The 13,252-nt window shown below is 40.2% G+C and overlaps 1 protein-coding gene across 1 annotated transcript in view; it reads right to left on the bottom strand.

Moving 5' to 3' along the window:
• The window catches only part of PRKAR2A (protein kinase, cAMP-dependent, regulatory, type II, alpha), a gene marked incomplete at its 5' end in the record, with an annotated part of 34,387 nt that overhangs the window by 14,765 nt on the left and 6,370 nt on the right, over window positions 1-13,252 (bottom strand). The window contains 2 exons of the mRNA XM_009082708.1: window positions 228-311; window positions 1,820-1,872. Of these exons, the coding sequence (XP_009080956.1) occupies window positions 228-311; window positions 1,820-1,872 (137 nt within the window). The remainder of the gene's footprint in view (window positions 1-227; window positions 312-1,819; window positions 1,873-13,252) is intronic.

Genomic DNA, 13,252 nt, shown 5'->3' on the forward strand with positions numbered 1-13,252 from the left:
ACGCAAGCAACTCTTTATGCTGCTGGATACACTTGAAATATTTACTGCACTCCTGAAGATGGGAATAATCCCTGCAGCATATGTAGGCAGCACCACATTGAAACACTCCCTGTCTTTTCAACAGCATCCTGTTTTCTGGTCTTCAAACCTGTGCCTGGACTGTTAGATCATGACATTAACTGTACATGTAATCAACTCCAGTTAACATTTCTTCCAAGTGCTATTACCTGGTCTAAGTTTTTGAAGAGCAGGATATCTTTACATGCCTCCTGCAGTCTGCATCGCTGCTCATCAGTCTTTGGATGAACTACCTTTTAAAACAAAGTCAAACAGAACTGTCATGACAACAAAGAAATATGATTAGACTGAAAAAGCAGAACCCAATTTAAGTGCCAAAGTACAAGGTTCTTTTTTGGTGTTTGCATAAACAGTATTTATATAAACATACAAAATGAAAGAGACATAAGAAAAATATTATGCTGACAATTAACACCTGCAAAATAATAGTCAGGGAAGACAATAAAGAAGATGCCTTTTCCTTTCCCTTCCCTTCCAACAGCCACAGCCAAGGCTTAAGTGTTTGAAACAAAGGAAAAATGAACAGTTTTCTCTCTAAACTCTGGCTGTAGTAGTCCCAATACACTTCTTGTTGGCATAGAGGCAGTTTATGAGATATGAGTCTCAGCCCATCTAATAAGTTACACAAGTATCTTCTTTTCCAACAAAACTACTTAAATAAAAGCTTTGCTGCTTGACATATTTTGTTACTTTCCAATTATCAGCATCTCATCAGGTTCAAGGAATCAATACTCACTGCATCATAACAGTGTTGGTATATGTGCTTGTTGGGACTAAAAATACTAATTACCTGACATTCGCCACAGTTACATTTCTTATTTCTGGAATAACAAGGATTCCAAAAACAAGTTACATCAATAGGTGTTTCTAAAAATTCACTGTCCAAAGCTGAGCAGATCTCAGATCCTTGTTTTAAAAGAAAATTGAATACTGAACCAACAGTCAAGAAAATGAAGACTTTTTATAGAACCAATGTATCCACATTTACAAACAACTGGATGATCACACTCAGACTCTTTCTTCTTCTTATAGCATTATAAAAATTATTTATGAAGCATCTTCTTTTTTAAGAGAAACTCAATTAGACTTAGACTTCATTGCAGAAGTGTAAGCATCCTTGTGATGGAGTCTGGAAAGGAACACCACAAGTCCAGAGAGAAAACACTGCTCCTCACCAGAAGGCTACATGATTTGCTCACATAAAACAATCTCTAAAGAAATACAATTACAGTATCTGGATTTGCAATTCCTATAAATTCCCAACTTTCAGAAAACAAGAGAACAACAGGTGGCCACAGACTTAAAATATTTCAACCGAGTATTTCTCCTACCCAGGCAGAACTGCTTTGACAAGAAAGGCAGTCAAAAGCATGTGAGGAATTTTAAGCACCCATGAAGAAACAGCTGTGGTAAAGCTTAACTAATTCTTCTCAACAGCATCGATGCTCTAGGAATTGCCTCAACAAGCCTTTTAAGATAATTAAGAAAGTAAAGTATTCAAAATTTTAAAGATGTTAGACTTAAGCATAGCTCTAGAGTCCTTTGAAGTACAATTATACTAAAGCTGTAGCAACTAACAAAGTGCACGAGACAAAGTGGCCCCAAATTTCAGAGCAATGTCACCTTGGCAGTGTCACTGTACCAACAGCACAAAAGCACAAGTGGTAGAAAAGGCAACATATAGACATCTGCCTGCCAGTCTGTAGAGAGAACCATGAATGAACAATTCCCTCATTCTTACCCTTGGCTCTGTATCTTCTTCCTCTTCATCTGGATTGAAAGCTTCAGCACAAACTAGGCAGCAAAAGAGAGAGGAAATTAGTAAAAAGAAGCAATTACATGAGAACAGCAAACAAATCAGTTTAAATACCTTTTTTCCAGATTTCATTTTCCTACAGGAAAAACAAAATCACTTTTGATTTTATGTCATATAGTGTCAGAGGCTTAAATCCTATGTGTTCTCTGAGCAGGCACAGCATAGCTGTTCTCAAACTCCCTTGCAAAAAGTCTGTACCTTACAATAGGAAATAATCTTGCCTGGCACTGACACAGATTTCCATTCAACTCGTAGCAAAGCATAACAATCTCCATTCAGGCTCATTTACAAGCATCTTCTCCAAAACGTAAGGGAAAAACACTGCAGCTACACTGCTTTGTTCTTTGTAGTGCCCTGCACAGAGCAAAACACACTGAAAGAAGCAGCAGCACAAGGAGGAATGTGGCACACACTCCACCTCAAGGCAGAGCTGCAAGTGAGAATCTGTATTTGGGGAGGGAAACAGAAAAATCATGTCCTCAATCAATAAACTTGACCACAGCATATTCTATGGCAAAAATAATACTAAGTTCCCTCCCCCATAAGCTCCTAAATCTTACTGTGTTTGAACCAAATGAATGTCAATTTGTGATATAAAAGCAACTTAGCAAAATACACAAAATGATTTGTTTTCAAGAAGGATGTGAACATTTGTGGAAACCACACAGTGTAGTGCACTGGGACACGGCTCTACCAAACACAGTTGGAAGAGGCAATAATGGTGAGCTGCTAAAATGTAAACCATTTTTGTTCAGCTTTTGTTCTTCAGAACAGGCTTATCTTCACTTATCTGAACAGTTACACTGTTACACAGGTTTACAGTCCTAAACACAGACGCTCTGGCTGCCAAAAGCCAACAGCTCTAGCTCAGATTTGCTTATCAACTCATGGACATTTACAGTTTCTGAATGTCAAAGTGAGCTGCACATTCTAACCACCTGTACAGAGTCACAGAAAGTGAGAGTCAGTCCTGTTGGCATCTTATTTTAACAAGGGAGGCCTCACTTCTGAGCCTGTACCCTGTTTCTAAAATTTTACAAGGAAACATGGACCAGCATTTTTCTTTGTACTTTATGCAGCATCCTGACAATAGTGAAGCCTTGGCAGAATGCCCAGGAGCTCACTGCAGTGACATCTAACTGCTGAATGGACTGAGAAAGTATAAATAAAAATAAGCAGATTTTAAAAAGAAATAAATCTAGAAAGTCTAGAATTCAGCAACTCGCATATAATTCAAAATTGCACATAGGCCTATTGACCCTGCCACAGTGTGTTCCAAAGGAGGATAAAAATGCACAAGTCCAGCAGAATTTGCTGGGAAAGATTTGCTTGGGTTTGTGTGTTTTGGGGGGTTGTTTGGGGTTTTTCCCCCTGCCTAAAAGATACAGGTCTTGCCTAGTAAATTGGATTTAATTTTTTTTTTTTCTCCTGGAGAGAGTGAAGAGACAGGAATACAACCCAAGCATTCACTTAATCACACCACAACATAAAAACCCAATCGTGTAATCATTAGGCATTTAAGGAGTAAACACTGCTCAGACAATAAACCCATTTTACAATGTAGAAATGGTACATGGACAGTGCACCTACCACATAGGTGCTTTTAGTTTAACAGTGACCCACCCATGCTTAGGGCACACACTTCACACAGGACAAACAGCATTCTTCCCCAGCTGAAAAAAAGAACAGTCCACCCCACAGTCCAGAGATGACTGGATTATGGGAATGTGGATGTCTACAAAGCTGCAGACCTTGGACTGATAGGCTGATGCACTTAATATGCAATACAAAGGCACTAACAAAGGGAACATTATTAGCATTTCGGTGTGAAAGCTTTCCTCCTCCTTTCACGTTTTACAGTAAAGATCAAAGTCTATTGTGAAAGCTTTGGATTTTCTAATAAGGAACATTTTGGAAGAAGAAAGGTTTCTTGGTTTAAACAGTGTGGTGAAACTGGAGGTAAAATGTAGCTTTATTTTTTACAACCAGCACGTCTTAGGAGTAACTGGAGTTCAGTTCTCTGTTATGCACTACAGTAGATACTATAAATGCACTCCTGTACATTTCTGAAGGTACTTGGTGTGTAAGCACATGCAAAACATGCAACTATGAATTCAGAGGTCACTGTACTCTGCTGTATCATTTTATGCTTTAAATTTCAATATTAAGCTGCAAGTTAGATTTTTGTCCCCACCTCAGCTGCAGGGAAGCTATCGCTGGAAAATGCTCTGGAATTGAGGAAATTCTTTTCCAGAATTCAGTTTAATTACTACAGATAAAACTAGAGAATCAGAGCAAAACCTTATCTTAAACACGCAGCAATCAAAGCAACACAGTTCTCTGCGACTTCAGAGTGAAATAGCTTTGGCTGAGGTTTGTACATTTAGGTTTCCCCTATTTCATCTTACCCAGGAAGGGTGAAAACAGCTCCTTAAAGCCCATGGAGGATGTATCCTCCTGGAACTTAGTGCCCTTCCCTTACATATGGAAATTACTCCTGTAGTGCCCATGAATGGGCACCAAAGAAATACAACAAAAATGTGGCAAAACCAGCACTTCTTCCCAAGCTGCCACATAGAAAACCTTCGCATTATACTTTTCATTCTTCAGCCTCCTGCTGAGATTTCTTTTCCCATGGAGAAGGGTAGGGCAGACGTTTTGGACTTTGACTGACAGCTCTGATTGACAGGGCTTTACTCACTTGCAGGCAGAGCTGTAACACTTAATGTAACAGATCTGCTGCGGAATGGCTAAAAAAGGGAGAGACAACATTATTTCTGACCTCAAGCTTAAATGAATACCGTGATATGCTGGGAAGCCCACAGAAAGCTTCTCAGCCTACTCAGAACAACCAACAGCATTTTGCAAATCCTTCAAAACATGACTAATGCAAAGAAAAAGCAAAGAGTGCCAAATCATCCCGTGGTTTACACTGCAATACCTCCAACTTTTCTATTCACTATTTTTAATGGGTAAATCACTTGGAGAAGTCTGTACTGTTGAACATATGACCAACTAATATCTGTGTGTCAGTCTTACCTTCAAAACATTTCATGTTATCTGTGCTCACAGTGTTGCTTCGCTATTCTGGCTGAAAAGAGCCCAAATGACTACCCTAAACTCTGCCAATCCCTGTCAGATATGTATGGAATTTCAGGACTGCTGAAGGTTATTCATTTGCAGGTTACAGTACAGCCAGTCCCAATGAAAAAACATTCGATCCTTCATCCTGACAGAGTGAAAATGTACTTGACCCACTATTTGACACATGACTGAATTCACCTATTGTTTCAGCATCCCAACAAAACAGACACTCCAAGGAAAGTTTATTTTCACAAGATGATCCTGAAGAAACACATTGGTAGCATTTTTTAGACTCACTGAAGTGGCAGTTGGAAGAGATCTCTCTCCAAAGGTCATCCAGTCCAACCCACCCCCTCAAAGGGGGCAATTACAATGCTACATCGGGGCTGACCTGGAAACCTCCCGGGGTGAAGATTGCACACCTCTCTGCTAACCTGCTCCACTGCTCTCCTGGGGAAGACGTTTTTCTTAATGTGCAACCTAAAGCTCACAACTGTCTTGATGTAACTGAAAGTGGCTTCTGAAGTCACACCTTTGCTATGTGAGATTTTGAGCACAACTCTGCCCTGCAGCAAGCACTGAGCATGAACGCATCAGTGGAAGTTAAGCACCAGCGTGACACACACGGTGGTTATGTGTTTCCAATACTACAGCTCTATCAGCACACAGCATGCAAACCAAGCTTCCTTCCAAACTTACCGCAGAGTCCAAATAGCTTTGGAACATAAAACCCAGTTTGCAATTTAAGAAGCTTTAAGATAACAAAAAATTCAGCCTTTTTCCCCCCCCTACTATCTACATTTAGTCTCCCTTAGCTTCTGCAGCTTCTACAGCTAGTTTAGCTTTTCTCTCACGCTGTGGCTTTCAAGAACAGGCACATCTGTTAACACTTCTGAAGGCGCAAAATGATACAACTCGATCGCTGCTTTGTTATGCAGGTGACAGAATCTGAAAGCAGCAAAGATCTTTCTAGCTGCAGCAATGACATCAGCAGTGGATGGGTGAGGGGGAAGCAAAGGGGTGGGGAGAGAATGAGAAGTAGCAAGACAAGTTTGCCAGTACAAACAACCACCTTTGTTTATGCAAGTTTTAATCGATCTCGAGTTAATATTGTTCTGCAAAATACGCGTTTTGTCAAGATCAAAGTCCTTGCACTCTATGCAAATTGGCATAACAGTGCAGCATTTAGCTCTGGCAAGCACATACAGCAGAGAGACATGCACACAGCCCTGGGCCCTGAGAGAGCCAAAAGGCTATGGCCTGAAGACCTTCAGACACACACAGAAGGAGGAAAATAAAGTTCTATGTTTTCTGTAAGGTGAATGCATTATTAATGTTTCTGCTGTTACTGAAATAAGTAGCAAATAGATGCTCTGTTTTATTCCCTTTACAATTCTGGATAGCACCTTCTGTACTGCAGAATGAAATCCTATTCACCCTCACAAGGATGAATTCCTTCCAGCTGAACCAACCAGACCCATTAACAAAAACCCACCCAGAGTACTATGTGCAGAACCACTTTTCCAGTTACTTCCTCAGATGAGTAATCTTGCTCTACGTCTAAGGCAACGTTCTTTGCATGTGAGTTTGTCAAAGCCTCAAACATTTTGTAAGCCTGTCTCCCAAGGGACAGATGCATCCATAGCCTCTCCTGGAGCACTGTGCCAGCTGGAAAGGTGACCACTTCCAGTGGCTTGCCATTCCCTCTTTGACAGCTGAGTTGCACTTCAAAACGATGCAGGTAGATGAACTTAGGAAGCTTAAGCTGCACTTATACATAGGTCTTTGCTGGCACAGCTCAACGTGATTTTCTGCACTTGGGAAGCAACTTCGAGTTTCCTCTCACTTCTGTTGCTGGTTAGCTCAGAAGTTTCAGGTTTAGAAATTGCACTTTATTTCTCAAGTTAAAGATCTCACCATGTCAAAGCAGACGACAGATTCATCCTCGATCAAGCAAGTGGGAAACAGAACCTGCAGCCATTTGCACCACCTGAACTCTTTCCACATTTATGCCAGTTAGAATGAAAAGCAACACTGAAACTTGAAGAACAGTTAAGCCACCTGCAGGAAATTCAGTTGTTTCAGCCTCCAGTTCACTAATGAGAACTGGCTGAAATCAAGTGTAAAGTTTTTGTTAGAACAAATGATGTTGCATCAGCCCAAAACTCAGATCTTGGCTCCTGAAAGTCTGATCTCTTTTACTTCATGTGCCAGGACAATCCCCAGGTGCAGGGGGATACTACTCACAGCAGTATCACCTCCTGACTTTACTCTTCATTCTCACAGAGGCATAACTGAGACATGATTTACAATGATCAGGACTTGAGCAAACAACATCCCCTCAAACCTTTGTCATATACCAATGCAGAATATTCAAGCACATAACCACCTGCAGGACCACACATGTCAAATCTAGTGTAAGATTTTCCCATTGAGAAATATTTAGAAATAATGAATTTCAGTGGCAAAGGAAAAAAATGGATTTTCAGCTCTTGAAACTACTTCTAATGTCATTTAAAATGAAAAGGAAATGAAACTAAAATCAACTCGGTCCTTCACAGGCAGCTGTTCTATGTTATGGATTAACGATGAAGACACAAAGCCACTCGAGGTGGCTGTGCCAAACCAGCTCAGTCCAGCCAGAATTAGAGATGCACAGCTCTTGATCCCAAATCCTGGTCAGGCTGGAAAGCTGCACAGATCACTCTGTCTGGCAAAGAAGCTTATGAGACACAGATAGAGCCTGTAAGGCCCTTAAGATCCTGCCACATTTCACCCAGCGCTGCCTTTCTGTGCCACTGCACACACACAACAACAGGTGAAAGTGCTCACTGGGCTTACCCAAAGCTTTGTTTACAGTCCAGACGCAACTTGCGAACGCTTATCTCTGACGTGGATGTTACTGATGTTCCTCAAGGCTCTCTACTTTACCAGGGTAGTGACACAGGCAGTTTGGAGTGACCCCACTCTAGCTCACAGCTGCCCCAAGGCACAATGCTGGATAAATGTTTTTGCCCAGGCATCTAAGGGAAGCACATGCTGTGTTACAGTGCTTGCCATCCCTGCCTTTAGAAACCATTCCCCTTAGTATGATTATGTCCTTTCCAGTAGCATTATCTAAATCAGACTTCTCCAGCTTGTTTGCTTTCCACCAAAACAGAAATGCAGCAGTTCCAGTGGCAACAGCTTGTGACAAAACTGACACCAGTGTCACACACTCCTACTTCATACTACTTTTCAGTCATGATTCAGAACAGACTGCACAATCAATTGTAAATGAACCTTTCATGACAACGTGGGTTTCTGCTTTGCAGGAAATCCAACTCTACATGCACAGACACCTTTTCTCCCAAGATGCCTAAGTACAGTTAATATAATAAGCCCTTTAAAATTATGACAACTGGCTGACAACTATTTCCATATGTACAATTGTTTTCTATATTCTCAGTAATGTATTTTTCAAATATTCTTATTAAATTTATATAGATTAATAAAAATCTGGCTTTAAGGGTTTATTCAAAAGGCCTTATCATCAGATGTAGAGTATAATAATTCAGACAATGCACTGCAGCAGAACAGACATTAAAATGATAGAGGCACAAACCAAAATTTTCTTTCCACTCCAGGAAGATTTGGCAAAGTACTTAAAATTCCATTTCCCTAGGGGCAAACAAGAACTTTCATGATGAAAGACCTACCATAGTAAAAGGAAAGTAAATAATCACAGTCTCTTCCAGATTCCTATCTTCAAGCACATATAACGAAAGCACAACATGCAGACAATGCTCCTTCAGCTAGATTTAAAGATAAACATAAAGCACTTTTAACATGACACAATGCATTCCTACTTAATTATTATTTCTAGGTAGGCTTTGTTCAGGGTTGGTTTGCTGTTTGTGCAATATACAGTATGTGGTCTGGAAACCACCCCAAAACTGACTCATTCTGCCACCCCACACATCACAGGGGACACAGCACTAGTGAAACCACAGACCAAAGGCTCCACAGCACACTTGAGAACCTGCTCCTGTGATCTGCTAGAGAAAGACACTCCCTGTCAAGCTAAAATGCAAACTGAGGGGTGTCCTATGAACTGCACTGAAACTTCAGAAGATAATCCTCAGCCTGTGTATCTTTATTGAAATTCTCCTCCTACTCAGGAGCAATTAAAAGTAAAAACTTTTCCAATGCTGGACTGGTGATAGAATTCTCTTAGGCACTCCTCCTCATTGGTATAACCAGATGAACATGACATTTGCCTTTTGATTTCCTTTTGATTTCCTTTTTATTTTTTCAATTAAGCCAACAGCTGTTTATCATTGTATTGGCTTCATCTATGTAATCATATCAAGGCACAACTTTTACCTTAATGCCTTTATGTATGAGTTATACAAAGTGTTTTAGCTTATCCTTCCACTCTGTGTGCTCACATGTGGCCAAGGGATCATACCCTCCCAGCTCACCAAAGGCAGGTGCTGGAGAATAGTAATGATAAATTTGTGATGCTACTGTGTTTCACAGAACAGATCACAGGCAAAAATAACCAAATAAAATGCTCCCAGATCATCTAAACACACAGTTGTGCAGAGACACTGTTATGTCTATGTAATTCCTAGGCTGTAATTTTTGATAATTTGAAAACCTACAATTTCCACAGGACTTAGGATGAAAGTACTCTGGGGATAAAATAGAGCACTCTGCAAGTAGTTTATCCTGTACAGCTAGAGGAGCCAAGAGACAACGTTACCTGATGTCACAGAACCACCTGCTAGCTAAGCCACAGTCAGGGCTCCTGCACTTTTGGCTTCCATGCCTCTATCCACAACATGAGAGCCCAACTGGTGTGCTCTGGACCCCGCAGGAAGAGGAGAGTCTGCACGAAAATGAAAACATCAAAAAGATTTCCACCATGGCCTAACTGAAAATAAGGAAGTTGTCCATGTGGCGGGTGAGGGAGTTCACAGCTCTGACACGGCAACAACCAAACCCGAACCATTGTCCTTCCAATCTTAAATCAGTAATTTACAATTTCCTACTTCTGTCTCCAACTCCCTTCATTGCATTCACCTAAAAATCTTTACATGGCAGCAGGTATTTTAGAGTTAGACATTATTATTCCATGTGGTGAAACCTGGGAAATTCAAATGAAGCTTTATTCTTGCAAGTTACGAAATCAGAAGACTGAAAGGGATAAACATGCTGCTGACCTTGTTCAAGCCTCCTGAGAGAGCCTTACCGATGAGATAGTCATCCATAAAAAAGGTCTCCTGGAAAACATGATGCTACTACTATTTCAGAGCGCCCAGATTCACCATTGTAGAAGTGAGGCTTCTGCTTTAATGATCTTCTGCTTTAGCCCATCACTTAAATCTTAACACATTTCCAAATGTGTTGCATAAGGAAGGCAGATAAAACCAGGAACAAAGCACCAATAATGTCTATGTGCCTGACAAACACAGTGATACTTCCTCTCAGTTAAAAACAGCATAGAGAATGTTCACTTTACATTCAGTTCACACTGAAACAGCACAAGTTGCAAGAAATGGCTCAAATATATACCTTCCCCCCCAAAAAGGCAGGTAGGTATATTACAGGCTTTTAGTTGCAAACTGTAGATGGAAGAGAGAATTTAGCTAAGGAATAGAACAGGAAAAGTGTTTTTCTGGCCTAGAAATAAGAAATTTTCTTTCACCTTCCTGATCAGGGCATTTTTTGGTTTTGTATTTGCAATTCTGCCATGTGAATTGCTAAGCCTGCAATAAGGCACGTAACATTTTTAAAGAACCTCCAGCACCTTGGGAAAAGGGCCCTGAAACACTTCTGAGTTCGAGCAGAGCCCTCAGATTTCGTTTAGTAATGAAGATTATGCACATCTTTCTGACACCTATCATGACAGAGAACTGCAGGATGTCAAAGTATTAGAAGGCATTTCTGAAATCAATGGTTCAGCCACTTGGATATGATTTTTGAAGATTTGTAGAGAACACCTAAATATATTAAAACTCCCATTACTCTCAATAGAACAAGTAACACCTATTTACCTGTAGCAACAGGGAGCAATACAAACCTAGCACGGCTCTGACACCAAAGGATTGGCCACAGAGGAGTGATGTGGCAGCCCCCAGGTCCCTGTGCTTGGAAACAACTGCTTCCTCTCCTGGCACACAGGCGAGGCAGGGAATGTGGGAACCTCCTGCTCAACCCTAGAAGCAAAACCCAGCAGCTCCCCCAACTCCTGTGTGGCTGCTGAGCAACTCCCATTCCCTGGTGAGTGCCGGCAGTGGGAAAGGTGTAACTCGTTCACTTGACCCAACTCATCTCCAGGATGAGCCAGCTCTGGACTTGAGCAGCTCAGTGAGCACATGGATTGCCTTCAAGGGAAACACAGCTGAAGTGGTTTGAAAAAGACTAATATTAGGTGGAACTTCATCAGCTGGAACTTGTGTGCATTATTTATGACTGCTTAGTTCTGTGTTTCTGCATTAGAGAAGATTAGTGACTTTAAGAAGATTATACTTCTTCCTCTTCCAAATTCTGGGGACATGGGAGAAACACATTCAGACACATTATTCTAGGCCAGGTAAGTGCATCAGTCAACCAAATACCCATGCACAAGCCATCCAGGCCCTGACACAAGTCTCTCTTTAAACAAGAGCACTATGAAAGTGCACACAGCAGTTCCTGAGATCACTTTAGTATTTCCTGCAGCGATTTTATACATTGCCATTATCTTCCCTGTAGCAAGTTGTTTAGTATTCTAGTAAAGCTTTCCATTTTTCGCAGTACACAGTGTCATCAAAGTGTTCTGGTGGTAGAAATGACTGTGTGAGGCTTCTGAAAATACATAGGATATCCTTTCATGCTTAAATCAGGTCTGTTTAAACTCTTCTGTTCTACATGAACTATTCAATCCATTTCAGATTCAATCTGATGTTACATCAGCTTAAACTTGTGTGAGTATATTAATCGGCATAAAAGTGTAACAACATCTATGGCTTTGTCTAAAACTTTATACTGAGAAAAGGTACAAAGTGCTGCTTTATATATACACAAGGAAAACACAAACACATCTAACTCCCAGGGTCACTCCAGATAGACATCACAGCACCATGTTCTGCACTGACTATAAAAATGCCTTTTTAGCCTCTATCATGACAGGCAGTTTGAGATTTCCTCTGGTGTGTTTGCTTTCAGTCTCTTGTGCATGACAAACCACGTAGGAATATTTTCATTTGGCCTTTAATTCACATGTTGAAAACCAGCTTGAGTTCAAATCAAAAAGAAAAGGCAATTCTTTTTCATCACACCTTGGAAGAAGAAAATTAAATTCCAACCTACCAAAAACTGATATAATTAAATTCTATTTAAACAATCAGCTGTAGGCTGATATTCTCTAAAGTACTGACATATCTAAAGACATGGACTAGCTTTTCTGTAGGCTTTTTTAAGATCTTTCATGCAAAACAATTAATGGAAGCTAATCACTTGCACCTTTTGCTACCTGAATACTTTTGAAAAACTGGTCCTTACTGCATTAATTGCTTCAAACTGTGAATAGCTATAGTTATGCTCCTGATCAGTAAGGACTAACTTGAGTTAAAATACTTGGCCTTGGATGAACAGCCTCTACCTGTTAAGCCATGCTCCAACCATGAACAATTACTGAGAGAGAAGAAATAAAAAAGATGAAAAGTGAATGAATTCTACTCCACTTATGTGCACTGAGTAGATTGGATCAGATTTCATCTGACCAGGTATTGCACTGACTTAGGATGTTCACCGGGTTGTATTTCTCTTTATGTCAATTAAAAAAATCTAGCAGAATTATTCACAACACTCTGAAATCCAAGTAATTGTGAAGTCACGACTGTTAACTTCCAAAAATAAGCTTTTCATTATTCACTGGATGTCAATCACATGCCAAGAATTTTTAAATAAACCCCAATATTGCAAACAGAGAAAACAGCTTTTTTTGTTTAAGGAATAATGATTCAGACACTTTCTTACAGAAGAGCACCCACACAATTTATCACCACTTTCATCTGTCATCCCACACGCTTGGCTTTTGCTCATATCAACATTTTTCAAAGTGAATTATTTTCACTCTAGTTATGATATCAGTTTTGCAATCATTAGGGCTAGCAAAAAAAAAAAAAAAAAATCACAGAAGCATCAGGTTGTTGATATAGGAAAACTGGTTGTGCCGTTCATAAAAACGTGAATTTTTGAACTCACAAGTCTCTTACCATTTATCACCTGCCTGTAAACCTTTCA

This window comes from Acanthisitta chloris, unplaced genomic scaffold, assembly GCF_000695815.1.
Source record: "Acanthisitta chloris isolate BGI_N310 unplaced genomic scaffold, ASM69581v1 scaffold30309, whole genome shotgun sequence".
Lineage (NCBI taxonomy): Eukaryota > Metazoa > Chordata > Aves > Passeriformes > Acanthisittidae > Acanthisitta > Acanthisitta chloris.